Raw genomic sequence first — 22,282 nt, 5'->3', positions numbered from 1 at the left:
TCTTTCTTATAAGCAATAGTGGGACCTCGTACGTGGTTGCTTAGACCGTGTGTTGCATATGAGTGTCGTTTGGGCATAAAATATAAAAGTTCTAAAAAATATATTCACAAAATATTTTTCATACTTTTAAACAAACACAGTCAATGAAGTTTAAAATGGAAATTGACGACGGGGCAAGAGACAATAAGTACTATTTATCACATGAGGAAACATGCAGCGCAAATCAAACAGTTAAATATCAGATGAATGTTTTTACAACACAACTGCCTGGTTTATATTACCAATATGAGGTTGTGAAGCTCTCTACAGTTCTATCAAGACAGATCTTATGGCTTTCACAATATATTCTTAACTGTAAAAAGTAATCAAATATTGTTTGGAAAATAAACTTAAAAAATGAATATTGCGCTTCACGTTGGTCTTTTTCAGTTTATAATCTTTAATGTTCTACTCAGCTTTGAAAAGATATCAGTATCAGAGAAAACGTGAATGTAGTTTCATCTCGCTAATAAGAAATTAAGAAAAATATTATAGAATATTATGATTTAAAATACAACTAATAACATTACTAGTTTGAAAATGCTTTCAAAAACACTTGAATAAAACGGCTATAATTAGAAACAGCTTCAAATTGAAAATGATAAAAGCTATAGATATGTTTTTAACTATCCTTTGCTAAAAGTGTTTATAAATTGTCCAATATCTACCAATGTTGCTGGAATTTAGTTTTGTTTTGTTGTGTTGTTCTTTACGTACCACTAATAACCTAAAATACCATAACTGCTGAATAACATATAAGTATTTTAAGAAATATAGATAAAAAACTAGAGAAACTGCTTGCTGTAATAGTAACCCAAGAAAACTGACTAACAAATGTCATTGACAGTTAACCGAATAAAACATCTTGTGTTAGAAAGTTTAGATAAGTTAATGTGACACACTACCTTATTAGAAAAATAGGAAAAAAAAGCTTTCAATATATTATTGAACGCGTAAATGAAGACATCACGTGCTGGGCAATAAAGATGATTTTTCTAATTGAAACGGCACCTTAAGGGGGACAGTGGCTTAAAGGTCAGAATATTTTAGGCAACAGGCAGAGACAAGGTTAATTTAGAACGTTAGCCAGAAAGAGGATAGCCAATTTAAAGTACTTCAGCTGAAATTGTGATCAGTGATGTATCTCTGTTTGAATTTTGCACAACCAAAACATTGGTCACTGAACATTATTCCAGTACTTTTTACACTGACAAAAGGCCTATCTTACTAGACTGTTTCTAAAGATTGCTATAAAAGAGATACCATCTCGAAAACGCTGAAAACCCCATGTATGTAATTAAACGCAAGTGCAATAAATGAGAAAAAACCTTACTTGCCTTTAAATATATCCTGCTGTTAACTGGAAAGTAATTTCCTGATACAGGTTCAGAAATATTCAGGCTCCACGTCGGCCGCTCATTTCTCCTGAAAGAACAAGACTGTTTAAACCACTTATTGATTTAAATGTACTTCACTTTCTCAATTGGATAGCGATTTTTAGAGTTTATGCTGCGATTTTACAACTCTATTGCTAATAATGTGAAGTAAAATGATCTAACATTCACTTTTGCTAAAAGCAAGCTACCTATATAAGACTAAAACTTAACAGTAATTATCAGGTCATCCTATAAGTAATGTTGTTTGTAACACTAAGATTTAAAAAAGATAAAATACAACTAAAATACCAAATTTAATCAGTTGTGTATTTTCCATCACTTTCAATAACAGTCTGCCAAAATATTAAAAGATTTACAATACCACTTTTATAAAAATCAAGTGGTTTTGACATAAAAACAGTTACAAAGGCTACGTTTTAACTCATCCATAGAAGTAAACTGTTTTCCATTCATATGATGTTGCAAGCTTCTGAAAAGATGGTAATCTGAAGGAGCAGGAGCAGGAGAATAAGGGGGACGGGGAAGTTTCTCCTAGTCAAGCTCTTCAATGTTTCTGGAAGCATTCCTAGCGGTGTATTGTCATGGTTGAAAACAATTTATTTCCAATTTACCAAATCAGGTCTCTCTTTTTTTGAGCGCGGTGCTCAGTTTATTCAGTTGCTGAGAGTATCTCTCAGCAGTGATTGTCTGGTTTGGTTGTAACAACTCAAAGTGCATTACACCACCTTTTTCCCACCAAACACTTAGCAAAACCTTCCTGGGGTGTAGGTTCACTTTTGGCCATGGTGTAACTGGTTTTTCTGCACTAACCTACTGTCGGCGGTACTTACCATTTTGATAAAGTACCCATTTCTCATCTCCAGTCACTAGGCAGTTCAAAAGGAAGCTTGAGCTCCCGAGAGTGAAGAAATATGCAGATGTCTACTCATTATCTACGATTATCAGCTGACAACTTATGTAGTACCCATTTTTCCAACTTTGAAGCTCTACTAAGTTGTTGCAAATGCCAATGGACAGTGGAAGGAGATGAATTGAGTTTCTGGGCTAATTCTTTAACAGTTACAGCACAATCCTCTTCAAGTGTTGCTAGAAGCAGGCCATTATAAAACTTAACAAGATGCCCAGTGCGAGTTGCATCTATCAAACTGCAATCACCAATTCTAAACTTATTAAATCATCTTTGACACTTCCTCATATTCAGAACGTCATTGCCGTACACCTCTTGAATGCTTCGCGTAGCTTCAGTAGCACTTTTCCTTTTTTCTGAAATCGTAAAACATTATATGCCTTATGGGCTCCTCTGACACCTTCACGATACCTGGGACTTCTAAAATATATAATACTAGTAAATAAAACGAATTGGCTTACAGTTAATGCTGTCAAATCATTTCATATAACTTAAATGACTTTGAGAATAACTCCATTTAGACGAAAAATATGCATTTAAACTTATCCTATCTCAAAAAACAACATTACTTATGAGATGACCTAATATATTTTGGGTAATATTGGTAAGAAAAAGGTTTAACAAAGAGTAAGCAACAGTTATTTCGAAAAGAAAATACTATTATCATGGCAATGATTTCGGTTCAAAGTTATTTAACAAGAATAAAAGCTCGTTTATTTCATTTTTAAAAGTGGGCCGTTAGAATTGCTGTTGTGTGTAAATACTGTAAATCTTGTTGACAGTTAATCTGTAAAGACAAATAGAAATTCGCATTTCCACTTCTTTTAATCCTTAGCAAATACAAGTAACAACCATACGATATTAACATACTAATCCTCTGCAAGTGTAAATAATAATTGTAAGTTTATAAAGTCTTTTCAGTATTCAACCACAGTCAGAAGTGGTTAGTGTCAGTATCCACGATGAAAGTAAAAACAATACACCATATCTGTTTATCTCCTAGTGCTAGAATAAGACAGTCAACAGAATTATCCATAAATGTTAGACGTTACACTCTACGTAAGTAATAATAGAAATATTAATTAATTTGAGTAATACTGTTGCTTTTGATGAGGTTAAGTATTTTAAGAACTTCATCATTTTCTAGAAATCATAATTGCTATGAAAAATCAAGAACTTACACCCGTTTCAAAACCTGCCGTCCGTTAGCATCTGTGTAAAATGTTTTTTCTGTCTGCAGACCTGTATCGAATCTTGTGATTATTTCTTTTCCAGTGTTGTTCCTGAAAGTAACAAGAGATTATAAAACTTGTCATAAAAACTTTAAACTGTATTTTAGTCAGTAAGTGCTTTATTCATTAAGTCACGGAAAGAACTTTAACTGTATAAGAGTGAAACAAACATATTTGCATAGGTTTTTTGATTGTACAATTAAACGTTATGAAATACAGTTCACATATCAAACGTTACGCTGTTACGTTTTCATATTCCAAAGTTGCTACTTACTTGACAGGAATTGGTCCTACTAGCCATTCCATTTCGAGGAACCGAGAACTGTTGTAGATTCGGATAACTTGACTAAGCCAAGGTGAATATGTTTGATGTATTTCTTTAACTAGCGCTCCCTATAGCGTAAACACAAGTAAAAATGAATTAGTTATGTAAATGAGTGGTTTAATATTTTAGCAGATACAAAAAATAATCAAGTTGGAACAAAAGTCTACCTGTCACTCGTATTAACTATTCACAAATTTTCCCCTTACCTTCACCACAGTTACTGTCACATTTTGGCTAACAGGTTGAGGTGTTGTACCATTAGGCCTAAAAATGTAAGCTCCAGATGCACGGAACTGAAACTCCGAATTATTTCCATTCATGCCTTGGTACCAGTAAAAGGCCTGTTTGATAGGAAACTTCATTCCATTGGATAGGTTCATACTCTTCAGTAGTCCAGTCTTTCCATCGATTGTAACAGCTACCTCCTGCAATTGATGTCAAACATATCTCTCTTTATGTTAAAACAATGATAATATAATTTAGTCATTCTTTTATGTTTAACCTGTAAATCACACAAAGCGTGTTACTTTAACAGTTACTCCTCAAAGCCTTCTTAAAATAAACCGCACAATAATCATGAGAATTGTGAAGCAGAAATAATTTATCCATAAGCATGGTTGTTTACTTATGTAACAAGGTATCAAATTTATGTATAACTTAAAAAATTAGTTATCATCATCTTATAAGATATTTACATAATATCAATAATCATGACCGTTCCGTTTGAAACTCAGAAATTCACTTTGACAAAACTAGAGGTAAAAACATCTTTAATGAATATTTGAATAATTTTATTACTGGATAAATTTATAAAAGTTTAGAATATAATGCTCGATGAAAGGTATCAATCCTTGAATATTTGACATGCTACACCACGCATACTCTTTTGGAAAAAAATTAGTGGGTTTAGATAAAGTGACGTGTCAACTTCACGCGTCACGAATACTGGAGAGTATGTAATTTGGCAGACCATCGGAAGTAATGTGAGTTTGAAGATAGAAGAGATTACATCTTGAAGGAAATGTAAAATGGAGATTTATTAAGTAGCTGCGATGTTTTGTCGTGCGAGATGCATGTTACGTGTAACAACACTTTCGGAAACTAAGTAGTACAATAAAAACGCCACAGCATTCACGTAATCGTAGATCACTTTCAGAACATAACTTATGTCCACGTATCAAGATTCCCACTGGGCTTACAGCATCTACATTGTTTTTACGTTACCGAGCACCGTATTTTAGGTAAGTACAGCAAAGTAAGTGGTTTATAAGGCTGGCATTCAAGTACTGTTATCGCCCTGAAAAAATGATTGACACAGTTTTGTTTGCGAGTGTGAAACCTGTAAGTTAATTTTGTAAAGGGTGTGTGTGTGTTTTTTTTTATATAGTAAAGCCACATCGGGCTATCTGCTGAGTCCACCGAGGGGAATCGAACCCCTGATTTTAGCGTTGTAAGTCAGTAGACTTACTGCTGTACTAGCGGGGAACAATTTTGTAAAGAAGGAGGAGTTACTTCTTACAATTTGGAATAATTGCTGAATATGAGACAAATATGTCTGTTGTAAAGCGTTGTGTTGGGAAGTAGGATTTAATAACGGCACTTTTAACATAAGTTCTCTCTCCAAGTGTCTGCAGTGTAAATGTTTATGTATAAACAAAGTATAATAAACAAGCAGACCTCTTGAAATAGGTTGGTTAACATTTCGAACTAATAACTTCAGTGACTTAAAAGTGTTTGCTCTAAAACCTTGCACGTTATGAACCAATAGTATAAATGAACACTGGAAAAGAGTAATTCTAATGATTAGAGCACGTCCTACTAGTTTTATCAACTGGCTGAACTTTTGAAATATAACAATCTTGCATCAAATGCCTTTCTAACCTAGTTAATAGGAAAACTACATGAACTAAATAAAACCTGCAAAAGTTGTAACAGTTATGTAGCTCAAGATGTTGTTACATTGCATTAAGACAGTGGCTACTGGAAACACTATTTATTGGTTCATGTCTTGTAACGGATTTACTGTTATACGTTCATTTTAGTGCCTACAATTCTTTCTGTATCGTTTTCTTTTTTGCATGTGACGTATATTCTTGAGTGTGTATTGTGCAAATCCACCCTGTTCTCGAAATTTGTAGAAGATTCTTGAAAGTAAGAATCAACAATACTTGTTTCATGAAAACGCGCTAGAATATTGTTGAAACATTATTCGTGATTTGTATAAAAGCAACTCATCAAGAGAGAAGAATAGGATTAATATTATTGGTCAGCTACAGTCAGGATGCTATAGGCCTCGAAAGCTATAATTGTGATTAACGCCAATTAATCGTAAAACTACAGAACTGGACCAGGAACGTTATAGATATTAAACGCTACAAACCATTCAACTTCAGTGAATTACCTCAGACGTTATTATTTCTACGAAGACATTAAATATTTTTGCCAGAACGAGTCAACTTGTACCCGGTGTGAGGGCAGCCAAGAAAAAGACGACGTTAGCTTAAGCAAGGATAACAATGTCAACTCAGAATTAATTTGCTCGTCGTGGACCTGGACCATCGATAAAATATTTAGTTCTGGACCGGATATAAGAATGTAATAACTATTGGTAATAACCGTTATCACAAACTGTAATGTTTTTACGTCTGTATATCAAAATATACTTGTGTTAAAAAAGAAAGTTGTGTGTATCAATCGTGTTGGCAAATATCATAAAATTGATATGTATTGATATTTGAATAACTTCTAAATTAAAATGAAAATTTCTGGTTATTTGAAATACGTAACGTAAATAACATAATAAATCGAAAATTTGCTCGAAATAAATTATAATACGTAACAGTGTATATTATTTTGTTGGGGCAATCTATATAAATCACACATTAGAACAACTGCACTACTTAGTGTCCATTAATCATTCTTGGTTGTAAGAAGTATCAAAATTGTAGAAGAAGAATACTAATGAGTAATGTAGCTAGCTTTTACTTTTAACTCGATCCGTTCAGTGCATTATGCTCTTCAAAAACATTATGCTTGTAATGTAAAAAGTATATTTATTCAAAATGTTTTCAGTTCAAAGTTAAATCATACAGTAAAAGCATGCTATGAAATCATCCTTAATTTAGTAACAATAAACCATTGGAAATAAATTAAATTTATTATTAATAATAAATGTTTCACTCATAACTCAACTAGCATCACTTGAACTGAACATTACAGACAAACATTGTAAGAAGTAAACTAAGCTGTTTCGGAAAATGTACATTTCATGTCAGTCGATCTTTATTAATAAAGATCCACCTTTCGAAAACCCTTGAGTTAAGGAGTTTTCAGTCTGTTTTTTTTAATTTAAGTGTTTTTCTAACATCCACGAATACAAATAGAACATATAAATATAGAAGATAAATCAAAATAAGGCATGTTAGTCATTCTCTAGTATTTTAAAAAAATAGTTTAAACATTGTTGTTAACGGTTTTTATACAGCATTTCCCTCCTCTCCCAGTGGACAACGGTATGTCTGCGGATGAACACCGCTAGAAACCAAGTTTCAATACCCGTGGTGGGCAGAGAACATATAGCTCATTGTGTAGCTTTATGCTTAATTCCAAATAAGTAAATATACAGAATTTTAAAACTCAAACTGATTTACTATTTACTGGCAATAACTTGAGAATACCTCATAATTGTGTGGCCCGGTATGGCCAGGTGGCTAAGGCACTTGACTCATAATCCGAGCATCGCGGGTTCGAATCCCCGTCACAACAAACATACTCCCCCTTTCAGCCGTGGGGGCGTTATATTGTTACGGACAATCACATTATTCTTTGGTAAAAGATTAGCCCAAGAGCAACTAGTTACCTTCCCTCTAGTCTTACACTGCTAAAATAGGTACGGCTAGCGCAGATAGCCTTCGAGTAGCTTTGCGCGAAATTCAATGCAAACAAACAATTCTGCAGGACTTTCTAAAGAAAGTCTTATAAAGTAACTTCGATAAGTGACGAATTGCCATTGGAATACTGTAACAACGGATTTGAGTGTAAAGTTTTAAATAAACTGTTTCTAGATAGAAGTACGGTTTTCCTCACCTTATTACCCACAATTTCTTCTTCACTTCGGGATTCGAAAACTTCACTCATTTGTTCCTTTGCAAGATGGGAGTCTAAACAGAGCAAAATAGTTGTGTTGAAAATCTATGGATATTTCATGTATATTCTTCAAAAAAGAAACGCAAAAGGCACAATATGAGACAAATTGTTAACAAGTTTATTCCGGTTAGTTCTGTATGACATATGTGAAACTTTGCACATTCACTGCTGAACATCCAAAGTCTGCAAAGGCGAATTCTACGCTCACTAGGTGAAGTTTAACGTCACTCAACGTCAATAACGAGTATGTCCCCCGTGAGCATCAATAACTGCTTAGCGTCTCCTGCCCATGGAAGCGATGAGATGACGAATCACATCCTGTGGAATGGCTGGCCACTCAGCCTGCAAAGCTGCTGCAAGCTGAGGTAGAGTCTGCGGTTGAGGTTGTCGCAGACGTCGGTCCAACTCGTCCCAAAGATGTTCGATGGGGTTTAAATGTGGTGATCTGGAGGGCCAGGGAAGAACGTTGATGTTGTGGTGTCTCAAGAAGACAGTGGTGAGTCGGGCTGTGTGAGGACGGGCGTTGTCATCTTGAAAAACGTCGTTGACGTTCACCATGATGGGTTGCACATGGGGCCTAAGAATCTCGTAGACGGTTGCGTACGGTCTGATCGGAAATCCTCCGCAGCCATGGTATGGTTGAGGGAGTAGACGTCGCAGTGGTGGTCCTATCTCGAAGGTGACGTAACCGGATGTTGCGATCTTGTGCGGGCGTGGTCACACGAGGTCTGCCAGATCGTAGACGGTCACGAGTTGATCCATGTTGTTGGTGACGATTCCATAGCCTTGTAATGGTGCTTGGGTGGACATTCACAGCTCTGGCAACATCTGATCGAGATTTGCCTGCTTCCAAGCGACCAATAGCGTTGTTGCATTGTGCTTCAGTCAGTCTTGGCGTAACTGTATTGCGTGTCGGTGGCTTAACACTGAGCTATGGAAACCAAGAACCCGTCACTTTTATAGGGATTTTGCACATGTTGCACTTGCAAAACATGCAGATCTCTCAAACAAATTTATTGGACACGCATGCGTTTTGGCAAAAAATCCGATGTTTTCCTCCGTTTTCAAAGTGCACAACTTTTATTGTCATTTTGGTCTGACAATCAGTGCCTTAACACGTTTAACATCACAACTCTGAGCTTGTAACGTTATTACATATATTTCTCTTTAAAATAACAAAAATATCCCTTTTGCGTTTCTTGTTTTGAAGAGTATATATTGTAACAAATACATCAAATGATATTGCTACAAAAGCAGTCATTTCAAAACAAGAAAGTCTAGATAAAAATAATCAGAGAAAAACGAACACTGAAATTATAACTTCTACTGAAGTAGACACAGGAAGCAGCAATGTTTGTTTGTATTTTCACTGAGATAAGGGTAATAACACATAAAGAATTTAATCCACTCACTCATTTATGAAGAAATGCAACAAAAATACACCTAAATAGTACCTAGTTTGTTTTTTAAACAATGATGCACTGATTTAAAATGGTATCCAAAATTTCGCAGGATATTACTAAAAGTGAATTCAAATGAAATGCCGCCACTTACTGTTGGATTTCTTAATAAAGTATGTTGAAAATCCCAGCGGCGGGAGCTTCACGTTCACTACGAGTTCTGAAGTGGCTTTGCTAACTCTACCAGGTATTTTTTGAACAGCAGGAGGAATCGGAACGAGCTGAAGAAAAAGTTAATATTTATTCCACAGAATAAGCCCTTGTTGTAACATTCGTTTCAAAGAGTTTGAGAAGTAGTTTTTTATAAATAAACATCGAGAGAATTAGCGATAAATGTATCAATAGAAAAGACTGAAATATAAAATGCAACCATTTTGTGATTACGTTTAGCACACTATTAGTTTATTACTCTAAGATAAAAAACAAATGCATATGCATAAAAAACCATAAGTATGTCACTTTTAGATTATTATTGAATTGAAGGGAAGACGAGTTCGTATCAATAACAGTAAAATCTTTTCTGTTAGGTTACACATTACATTAAATTATGAAATTTTCAAAGCTTTCATATGTATGTAACGTATCATAGCTATCAAAGATCACATCAGGGAAGATGATCTTATTTTTAAGGTACGTTTGAATAGGTCAATCGTAGAGAGAAAAGAGGTATCTTAGTTTTCGATACGTTTTGTAATAATTAATATTTACCAAAAATATGACATTGCCTAGAATACGTATAAATTTATACGAAGTTGTAGACATGAATCCACAAATTGTCGAACTTGAAGTCAAATCTATGCCTAATTATATCAATATATAAGTGCATATATATATACATAATGCACTACCATACGGATATGATCCCCTCCAAAACGAATGGTATTACTCAAATTACCCAAATACTTACAAATTTATGATATACATAAAACTACTAGACATTAACTCTTTCGTACATGGAAAAGGCAGCTGCTAGGCATTGATTATGTTTAGCTTTACGATGTTATATTCCAAATTAGTTTAATCAATTTCAACTCTATGGCAAGACTCCTCATTTTATTATGCGAGGCTATTGTAACTCAAAAGGGTATTGTAACTCAGTGTTTTATGAAGTAGTACTTTAGTAAGTATTTTCTTTCAGTAAATTCACACCTCAACGATTATATTAGAGACGAAACAACGTGATTGGTATGTTTTAATACCCACCTGAGCAGCTACTGGTTCACCTTTAGGACCAATAACTTTGTATGCATTGCTTGTTACTGGAAGCTTGATGTAATGATTTATTGGACGAGCTAAAGGGTTGTAAATAGTGATAGCCACCTGTTAAAAAAAATCGTAATTTGTAACAAAGCAGTTAGAACGTCTATTTTATTTATGAGTAAAATGTCACCTGAAATTTCTTATGAAAGGTTGAAACACGTTTACAATAAGACCATCAAAAGCTGTCTGCAGGTGAATTTAGAAGACAGATTGGTAACTCGGTAAATTTAGCCTTAAATTTTTTGTGTTCCGATTGATCACCGGAAAGTTTAGAGATTTAAAACGCTGAGATCCTGGCTCGAATCCCATGGTTGATTGAGAGCATATAACCTATTGTATAGCTTTGCATTAAAAATCAAACAAATGAAGGAACTTACCGCTGATAAGATTCTATACAAACCCATTTTACTAAAAAAAAAATGTTGATTTTTAATGAACGCGCAATTTATTTAATTCCCTTTTATCTAAGGGTGTTGAACATCATAAACTGACAAACCATTAGAAACTAATAAACCTTACTTAATTCACGTGATAAAAAACATGGTTGACCCAGGCATCTTTTTTTTTTCTTCACATTTTTGTTTATTACGGTTTTCATAATCAGGTTATGTAAAGGTAGTACTTAAGGTATTTTTCTCTGATTCGAAAATTGTTATAACCAATGGAAGAGAAATGTGAAATGAAAAAAACGACGATGACAACAACAGAACATTACGATTTTTATATCGATTGTTAGGCTTTTTAACCCTATGTTTACTGTAACTTACCCATTGTTAGCAAACCATGTATTATTTAATCTTTCGTGCAATCCTAGTAGTAATTAATTGATAATGCTATGGTAATGTACAAATTAATTTTATATGTTGTTTTTCTACTTAAACTCCTAAGATCATCTTTTTTTCTCTCTGTACGTTGGAGTTTGTTTAAGTAATTTATTATAATAACGCTATAATTATGTGATTAATTAAGACACATATCAGATACCCAGATAGCTTATAACAATAGTTTTGGTACATCAAGTACGAGTTTTTCTCAGTTATTTGTTATCCTGTAATGCATCCACGTTTTTTTGAGTATTATTATTTTGATGACAGCAATTAGGCGTGATTGATTCATACTTATCTTAATTCGTTATATGAACGACAATACATAAGCTATGTTTTAGTTTTTATTTTCAGTACTTACTGGTTGTTCTCCCTCTGTAATATTACATTGGCTAATGTTCAGATAATTACAAAATATCTGTGTAGGAGGCTTAGTTTTTGCTTGTGGCAATAGTTTTCTATAAGCGTCGTTAACTGTTACCTAGAAAAGTGAAGAAATATTAAAAGTAAAGGACACAGTACAATAAATTTCAAGAACATATTCATATGACAGAAAATGATGAATTAACTTTCAGTTTTCTTATATTTAGATAATTTATTCAATTTTTGAAGGAATTAATGATTTCTTTAACTTATGATTTTTAAATTATTGTTGAAAAATTTAAAAAAGGGAAATAAATCAATATAAAATGTTAACTGTATTTTAAAAGCGACTTAGAGTTTTAAGGCATGGTTTGCTTTGTTAAAAAAACAAACAATAATAATTTCGATTTTAGCTAAAACATTTTGGCTGTAACTTGGCAAATGTACCTGTAACCAATAATTCATTAATAATCATAGTTAGATAACAGCGTTATTTTGAATAATACAACAATAAACAGATTGAAATTATTAATATTTTTTGTGGGAACATATAAAACGTTTGACAGTTTTCATCAAGCCAAGATAGCCATGTGTAACAGTGTCTTATAAAATATATTTAAGTGTCATAACTGATTGTCCATTTTTAATACATTCTAGAATATATTTGCATCATCTTGAATATTTTCTAATTGTAATTAACTGCACTACTTTGTGCTTAGCGAAAAAATTACAAAAGTATTTAATGAGGCATAGTTTTTTTGTCTAGTGATAACACTTTTTTGTACGATTTTTAAGCTCTTTACACGTTCGTGCTCAACTATTTGTAAGTTAAAACATTTCATGTGTAACATATTTACTGCTGTACATTTAGTTTGGTGCCTACGCTTGTTTCTGCATAGTTTTTTTTGCCTGTAATGTATATTCTTAACTGTGTATTGCGCAATGCCCGCCTGTCCTCGAAAGTTGTAGAACGTTCTTGAATGTAAAATCAAAAATACTTATTTGACAAAAGCGTACGAGAATACTGTCGAAATGTCTACAAACTCACGTGATTGTTATAAAAAAGTGGTTTACTCAGATAGGAGACGATAATATTATTGAACAGCTGCAGTCAGTACGGTATCGGACTAGAAGGGTATAACTGTGATTAAGGTATATTAATCGGAAAACTACAAAATTTTATCAGAAACATTTATATATTTCGAACATTACAACCGTTCAACTTCAGAGAATTATTTCCAATGTTATTTCTACGAGAGCATTATATATCTTTGCTGAAAGGAGTCGGCTTGTACCTGGTGTGAGACCAACCAAGAAAACGATAGCGTAAGCTTAGGCGAGGGTAACAATATCAACTTAGAATTAATTTGCTCGTCGTGGATCTGGACCAACGATAAAATATTCAGTTCTGGACCGGATATAAGAATCAGTATAGTTTGTGAGTTTGCAAACCGTTATTATAAATTTTATTGTCTTTATGTTTGTATATCAAAATATATTTGTGTTAAAAAAGAAAATTATGTGTATCAATCTTGTTGGGAAAGAACATAAATTTACCAGTTTCCGAAGTAAATAATAATACGTAACACGTGTTATACGCTTAAAGTTTGAATCGCACTTGCCACATAAACAAACGACAACAATAATAAAATATAGCTATAGTTTGATATAAAGTGATTAATGCAACAACTGGCGAATGGATGGAATTCACTTGTTCTTGGCTTATGTCTTACGTGGTATATTGTTACAAGTGAAATTATAAGTGTTGTTTTAAACTGAAAGTGAAACAAAAGTGGAATTAATAACTTCTTGTCTCCTTAGTAGATCGCCCCTTACGTTGTGTACTAATACAAATTTAGCAATAAGACACTGGAATGACAGCTTCTAACTATATTACTACTAGCAAACGTATTTGAAAATTCTAAGTTTAAAAAGTAGTTCCATAAATATGGTTATGAGCTACTCATTTCTAGTATTTTTGATTGAAACAAAAGAACCTTTTGTTTGATATAAATGTACTATGCTACTTGCGGCATTAAACGTCTTTCGCGTTTGGCGTCGACTTAACATATTTTTCTACAGACAAACTCGCTCATATCAATCTTCGTTTGCGACTTGAATGTCGTAAAATTTAAATGGCTTCCAAACCCGACTCGTTCGTTTGAGTGCTTAGCCATTTAAATTCAACCTCACAGGGACCCACCAACCAAATGCCTCTAACCAGATCAGTTCAATCAGTTCCTTAGAATAATTTATGATTGACATTTACTCAACTAATTCTTTAAAGCAACTTGTGATTGACATTGGTTCAATCAGTTCCTCATGAACCCTTCTGACACCATACAAACAGATAGAAAGACGGACAATCTGTGACATACACACATAGCTTTTATTCCATTATCGTGAGTTATCAATATTTGGACTATTCTTATTTCCATCGCATGCTATTAGAAGTTAGAAAATTAACACATTTCAATGCTTAGATTATCAAAGAAAATATAGATTTAATTTATTATACTTCTTACCTCGCATTGCCGTATTCCGCTTGCCAGCCTCTGGGAATAATCATTAGCTACATGTTGTTTTTCGGTACCTCTAAAAAAAAGTTGTGAAAAAAAAAAGATTGACTCCATGTCATTGAATCAAGTGTTACAACGCAAATGACTGAAAACGAATAAACTAACGTGTTTAAACATAATAAAAATATTTTCAATTATTTTCAATTTCAAACGCAGTTTTTTATACAAATGTCATCTGGCAAAATACACGGGCTTACTCTGTTTAAGAATTTTATGAATAACTTGTCAATTGTTTCAAATACTTGACTAACCATAATGTTTATTTGAACCTATATAAAGGTCAGTGCATCACGTCACACTTGGTTTCTCTTGATTTCTCGAAATCGTAGGAGTCATAAAAGCCAAAATGCATTTATCCAGATATACTAGCTCAATTACTGTCTGCCCATTTCAATTTTAGTGACGGGGTACAAGGGGGCCGTGAAACCTTATAAATTTAGTGAATGTTGATGTAATAAGCCTAGAGCAAATACATAGTGCGGGGTTATCTAGTCTAAAGCCAAGTACACAAAATTTATCGTGGAAGTAAAAATATCGATTGGATTTTAAACTTAAATCGTATCTGATATTCTGTTATATCACAAAAGATTTTATTAAAATAACGAACCCTTTATTCAATACAGACTTTAAATTACGAAATGAACAAATATTTTTTCTAGTTTTGTTATTACACATTTCATTTTATACTTTCAGTGCACTGACTAACAACAATATTAGGTTATAATTTTGTTGTAAACTACATGATATAAAAACGTTGGAACTCGGTGTTACCAAAACATCCTTCTCTATAAATTAGAAGTTGTTTTTACCAATAGCTATATTTTGAAATACGCCACGAATTCAGTTATTTAATTATATTGGGTTTGATTGGCTAACAAAGGAATTTACTGACATTTATTTGGCTGTCTCGACTGCACTTTTTTGTCTCTTTGTTTGTTCAGTTAGAAATGTGAGATGGGGCAGAACTGCTTCCCCTTAATTGTTGACGGCTAGTTAAACTCACAAATGTTACAAGTATATCATATAGTGGAAGATGAAATTCTGTTTGTTTGTTTTTTAATTTCGCACAAAGCTACTCGAGGGCTATCTGTGCTAGCCGTCCCTAATTTAGCAGTGTAAGACTAGATGGAAGGCAGCTAGTCATCACCACCCACCGCCAACTCTTGGGCTAATCTTTTACCAACGAAGAGTGGAATTGACCGTCACATTATACGCCCCCACGGCTGGGAGGGCGAGCATGTTTATCGCGACGGGGATGCGAACCCCCATCAGATTACGAGTCGCACGCCTTAACACGCTTGGGCATGCTGGGCCTAGGATATGAAAGTCACTTGTATAATTTAAAAGTGCAGAAACTATTCGCGCAACAAGGGGGCGTAAACAATGGATCTCCCAATCTCCATGCAAGCATTCTAAGTGCTAAGGTCAGAATCGGGCTCTTATATTAATAGAAACTTGGCAATAAAACAAGAATATTAATCTGCAGGAAGACTATTAGCATTTAGTGAAACCATATTATTAATGAAAACAATATTTTATTGTTATAATAAAAAATACGTAATTATCTACAAATTTTATAAAGATGATAAATGTTCTTACAACTGTTTTTTTGTTTTATGTAGTAATCAATTCAAAAATCATCACTAATTACCATAAGATTATTCAAAGTATCTCATATACATTAGTACATTCAGACTCATGCGTTTTGAACAATGCGTCAAATGTGAGGTTGCGTTACCAAAAATAAAGAATATGGTTTGGTACTTTGTTGGGCAGATTAAACCTAATCACCCGTCTGTGATTTTTTTTCTCTGTACACTATCTGTGTGACAAAATTTATGTTTAAATAACCTTGTGTATAAAGTTAATTTTTATCCACCACATTCTGTTCTACATTTGCATACGATTCTATTCTGATTTTATTGTCTACATGCATGGAGTAGATACTGAATAAATCCCCCAGTAGTAACAGAAAAGTAGCGTATTATCAGACAAACATGTACGTGTTGTCATTCTAGTATTATAATTTGTTTTGAGCAGCTATTGGTCAAAACATATACAAACACATCTGTTTTGTAATAAAAGGGCGTGATTGTGGTATAATCTTTTCCAAAACAGACCAACTTTGTTCAGACAATTTCTCTATAATTGGTGCAGAATCATTCCTCGTAACGTGCCAGAAGTTCTAGGACGTAAGGTTGTTTGACAGTCCAGAAATTATTAAAGCAAATGGACATTGTCAGAATAGTAGGGAACCCTTAGAGTACTGTATCCAGAATTTTGACAAGTCAACAGACTACAGAAAATGTTGTTCCAGGAAAATCAACTGGTAGACTCTGAAAAACTGCTGCCCGAGAGGTCCTTGTTTCGAGCAAGGTCAAAAGAAGTATTACAACACATTACGACAGAAATGGCATGAAGATATTAATGTCAGGGTATACAGGAAGAAACTGATCAAACAAAATTACTTTGCAAAAAAGAGTTATATGGAACCAACATTAACCAGAATTCACTGCCCTCACCGTATTTCTTGAACAAGACAGCACGCCAATTTGTTGTTAGAAATCTAGCGACAAGCCATCTTTTCAGATGACTGCTGTTCCTTGCTTGTTAAAACTGATAGTAGAATTAGTATTCATCGTTTACCTGGAGAACAGATGAGGAAGATACAAGAAGTGGTGCAGTACATGTTTGGGCTACTATTCATCATGGTGGAAAACTGCTCTTCATATCCATCAGAAAATTTAAATGGTGCTTCCTACAGGCATCACATGGAAACAATATTTCTGTCATATGCTAGGAAATCGTTTGGCAAAAACCTTTATGTTCCAGGAAGACAATGTCAATGTCCACATTGTGCATATTGTACATGATTATCTCGATCAAGAAGACATTACAAAGTTTTCATGACCAGACAAGTCTACAAATTGTGGTCCCATTGAAAACTGTTAAGCAGAATTAAACTGGGAAATTGGTAACCATGTTCCTAAACAACCCAATGTAGATGAGTTGCAGTGCCTTCTAGTGACAAATTAGGACAAAATTGTGGTGGATTACATTAATAACTTTGTCGACACCCTGCCATGTTGCCTTGGGGAAATTATTAGAGTACGAAAAGAATCAACCAGGTTTAATATAAACCGATATGATGTGTAACAGATTTATCATTATATGCTTATTTTAATACCTACGCTTGTTTCAGTATTTTTTATGCATGTGACTTATATTTTTCTTAAATGTGTATTGCAAAAGTCCCTCCTGTTCTCGAAATTTGTAGAAGATTCTTGAGAGTAAGAATCAACAATGTTCGCGTTTTCGTAAAATAAATATTGTTGATAAAGACAGTAATAGAATAATATTATCAGTCAGCTACAGTCAGTGTGCTATAAGCCTCGGAAGCTATAGCTGTGAATAACGCCCCTTAATCGGAAACCTACAGAATTTGACGAGGAAAGTTTATGTATTTCGAACTTTATAAATCGTTTAACTTCAGACGTTAGTATTACTACAAAAACATTAGATATTGTCATTGGTGAAAACTTGCAGGTGCTCCAAACTAGCTAGCCGTCAAAAGCGGTACACAGGTGTATCAACAAATAATTAATTTGCTCTCCGTGAACGTCGTTAAAAAGATTCTATTCCAGACCAGATATAAGACTCAGTATTGTTTATAAGTCTGTAAAAACTCTTGTTTATAAACAATAATTTGTAATAATTATTATTCAAATTGTATTGTCTCATGTTTGATTATTAAAATATATTTGTGTTAAAAAGAAAATTGTTTTATAAATATTGCTGGCAAATATAATAAATTTGATATATATTAACAATCGGTCAACTTCTAAATTCAAATTTTCGCTTACTTAAAACAGAAATATGTAACGTAAGTATCATAATAAATTGGAAACGCGGCCAAAAAAAATTATAATACGTATCAACGGTTACAGACGCTATTTAAAATAATTTGTCATTATATATTTTTATAAGGTTTTATTGTGGTAGGTGAAATGCTGAATTACACCTCTTCCTGCAAGTGTCTAATAAAATTGTTTGATGTCCAAATAAATCATTCACGATGCTTCCAGAATCTGTCAAATTATACAAATTATACAAGTAGTTATTTAATATAACACGTATTTCTCAGTGTATTTGTATTCCACCTAAATATTAATGATCTTATTTATTGCAAAATATGTAAACATTTTCGCTGAGAATGGTTTGGTTTGTTTTGAATTTCGCGCAAAGCTACTCGAGGGCTATCTGCGCTAGCCGTCTCTAATTTAGTAGTGTAAGACGAGAGGGAAGGCAGCTAGTCATCACCACTCACTGTCAACTCTTGAACTACTATTTTACCAACGAATAGTGGGGTTGACCGTCACATATAACGCCCCAATGGCTGAAAAAGCGAGCATGTTTGATGTGACGGGGATTCTAACCCGCTAAGAATAGATGAGTAATACAATCGAATGTGGTATACGAGCTTCCCACGCTTGTTGTTGTTGGTACATAATAATACAGCTGATATAAAAAAACAAACAACGAAAATAAAAAATAATAATTTTATCGAGACAGGTATCGATCCAAATACAGGTAATCTAGTTAGTTATAGTGTGATTCTGGTTATTTTTTACAAAAAAGATGCAAGGATTTTGTTATCTTATACATAATTAAAACATATATTTATTATAAATAACTTTTTAAGAAAGGCAAATTTACGAGTGTAGTTAAAATTAACATGAATTAGAACAACATACTCTAAACTGTTGGTTTATTTGTAGTACTAGGACCAGGTACAACGATTTCAAATGTGTCCACAGGTTACATTATCAAAACTGTTTATCTGTGTGAGTAACCATGTTAACGGAATTTGTGGTTACCATGAATAAATCTTTTAGAGTTAAGTGTGAAGGTTTAATTTTAAAGTTACATCAGAGAAGGCTAAATACGTTACAAAACAGTTACATGGTTTAACTCTAAGAGGTTTCATTGCTTCATTACTTGGACTTATTACTACTAATGTAGTATTCGTCCTGTTTATTAAACGAAAATTAGATACAAAATACCTATGAATGACAAACATATATTTTAATTACTTTATAATGGTTTTTTTTTGGTTTTTTGAATTTTTGCACAAAGCTACTCGAGGGCTCTCTGTGCTAGCCGTCCCTAATTTAGCAGTGTAAGACTAGAGGGAAGGCAGCTAGTCATCACCACCCACCGCCAACTCTTGGGCTACTCTTTTACCAACGAAAAGTGGGATTGACCGTCACATTATAACGCCCCCACGGCTGGGAGGGCGAGCATGTTTAGCGTGACGCGGGAGCGAACCCGCGACCCTCGGATTACGAGTCGCGCGCCTTACGCGCTTGGCCATGCCGGGCCTACTTTATAATGAAGAAAATCTTGGAGTCTGAAACCTCGATACCGATATGAAAAGAGCAAATCCACTGAATTTTATGTACTCATTGTAAACTAAAAAAATATATTATACGACAATGTAAGAAAAACAATTTTAAAATTATCCATATTTCATTATAATATCAAATAAAACTAGTTTTCGTTTTCCAAGCTACTTTAAATTAATACAGGAAACTGGTTATTAGTTACACAACACAAACCACACTAATCGTCTATTAGTTCGACTCAGATAACTATTAAAGCAAAAGACATCAATATTTTCTGTTTATCTTTCTTACAGTTATAAATGCTATTACCAAAGCGACTCTAACTATTGGCTCTTCTATAAATTGCATACAACATAACTAATTACACTAATTAGCGACTTTTTTTTTGTGTGTGAAACATGCAGCTGTTTCATTACTCTCCATTTTGTTAAAAGTCAACAGTCACTTCCTTTGCGTGTCATCCAGCTTCACATAGATGTGGGACTAAAATATTTGCAGTTATTAATATAATACCCCATTAAAGAGGTCATTAGCCTAATTAAGATCTTAATGCAAAGATTGACCCTCCATTAGCAGCCAGCACCAAACTAAAGTCAGTTAATTCGACTACATGTTTTTATGACACGCCTAAGGTGAATGTATGTATGGATGATACTCCGTTCGACTTCAGGAATTAGATAACTAAACCTGAGAAAGTGTTTCTGATCCACCCATCCTTTATGTTTGCTACACTTTTTAATATACTTTACTGCCATCTGTAATGAGTTATTTGAATTTGTTTACTCTGGGTAAGGAAACACGTTAAAGCATAGAAAGTTAGAACTGTAGAACTTTCAGTAATAAACCTTACAGTTACAAACGTTGAATTTCTCTTTCAATAATTCACGTAATTTATTCTTTTTGAAAAAAACACAACAACAACTAAATTATCAGGAACTTCGATAACAAACTTACTATAATAATAACGATTTAGAAATATAACTATAGTGTTCTCAATTTATCTACTACGACTAATTACTTAAGAAAATCAAGTTTAGTTCAGTTGTTATTAAATAGAACGATAGAGAATAAGTAGTCTCTGTTCTATCCACCACGGGTATCAATACTCAATTTTTAACGTCTTAAGGCCGCATATTTTGTTCAACTTTGGGCATAATATCTGGTAAGATAAAATCACGGATGGCTAACTGATAAATGACTACTTGCTGTAAAATTTTTATCAGTGATGTAAGTGTAGCTACCAATTCGTACTCTCAATCCTTTCTTTCCTGCACTTTTTCATACATTTTTTGTTAGATATTATTGCTTGTTATTAATATAAACCAATGAAATATACAAGTAAGAAAGTGGCCCGCATTAGTAGCACAGAACAGTATCGAGTATCACCTTTAGTATTGTAGCTCTATTATTCGGAACAGATCTATACTTTACAGAACCACCTAAATTCTTTAAAATATATAATGATAGTTTTTCTTCTTTAAAATAGTGTTTGTAGCTTACTTTATACTAACGCCATGGAATTTAGATTAACAGTTTCTTGTCATCACGTGCAGGAACTCGATGTAGCTGCATCAATCATTATTATTTATGCAAATTGCTTAAGCTAATATCACGTGAGGCTAAACGCTCTTTAATTAGGATAATTTCATAAAATTTAATGAGCTTGTGCTGAAACGTCGGCAATTAATAATGAATAATAACCATCCACCTGTGTGATTCTTTTGAAAACTTGAGTAAGAAACTGATAATCTAGTTTTTTGTCTAACCAGTACTTAAGTATCTACACGAGCTTTCACCTTATGGTTTTGCTGCTCTTTCTTGATGTTGTTGTTTCTTATTAAGCACAAAGATTCACAAAGGGCTATCTGTGCTCTGCCCTTCAAAGTATTGAAACCTGGTTTCTATCAGAGAATTTTGCAGACATACTTCTGTAAATTAGCAGTATTTAATGCGAATGACAAAAACTAAATAAGATCCACCTTTACCCTAAGGTAAAGTTCTAGTAAAAATTTCACATTTATATCTTAAGTGACATTCTGGTCAAAATTGAGCAGTTTTTCTTGAATAACTTTTCACATGTGTCATATATTTATATAGATCAGACTTCTAACTGTAAGTTATAAAGATCTATCAGTGTATTAAAGTTGATAAAAAATCCGTATGTTACTCTATCAAATAAATTTTCCGTACTTTGGTGTGAAGAAGGTAAAAAAAAAAAAGAAACTCAATCATAATTGGAGACGTTGTATCTTAGGTATTTTTTAGTGGAGTGCCTTGAAATTTGGTGTAAAAATTCATCAGAACATTTTCTCTTGAAATATTTAACAGTTTGAGATACAAAGGGT

The 22,282-nt window shown here is 33.5% G+C and overlaps 1 protein-coding gene across 2 annotated transcripts in view; it reads right to left on the bottom strand.

The window, feature by feature from the left end:
• Positions 1 to 22,282, bottom strand: part of LOC143246330 (lysosomal alpha-mannosidase-like) — a 76,411-nt gene that overhangs the window by 21,224 nt on the left and 32,905 nt on the right. For both annotated transcript variants that reach the window (XM_076492870.1, XM_076492869.1), the window contains exons 12-20: positions 14,479 to 14,548; positions 11,952 to 12,071; positions 10,710 to 10,826; positions 9,601 to 9,727; positions 7,987 to 8,060; positions 4,107 to 4,325; positions 3,850 to 3,968; positions 3,525 to 3,626; positions 1,377 to 1,464 (exon numbers count right to left, since the gene is read on the bottom strand). In XM_076492870.1, the coding sequence (XP_076348985.1) occupies positions 1,377 to 1,464; positions 3,525 to 3,626; positions 3,850 to 3,968; positions 4,107 to 4,325; positions 7,987 to 8,060; positions 9,601 to 9,727; positions 10,710 to 10,826; positions 11,952 to 12,071; positions 14,479 to 14,548 (1,036 nt within the window). The remainder of the gene's footprint in view (positions 1 to 1,376; positions 1,465 to 3,524; positions 3,627 to 3,849; positions 3,969 to 4,106; positions 4,326 to 7,986; positions 8,061 to 9,600; positions 9,728 to 10,709; positions 10,827 to 11,951; positions 12,072 to 14,478; positions 14,549 to 22,282) is intronic.

Source organism: Tachypleus tridentatus, chromosome 3 (genome assembly GCF_004210375.1).
Source record: "Tachypleus tridentatus isolate NWPU-2018 chromosome 3, ASM421037v1, whole genome shotgun sequence".
NCBI classification, from domain to species: Eukaryota; Metazoa; Arthropoda; class Merostomata; order Xiphosura; family Limulidae; genus Tachypleus; species Tachypleus tridentatus.
The sequence above is the reverse complement of the archived record's forward strand: the minus strand, read 5'-3'. Positions and strand labels throughout refer to the sequence as shown.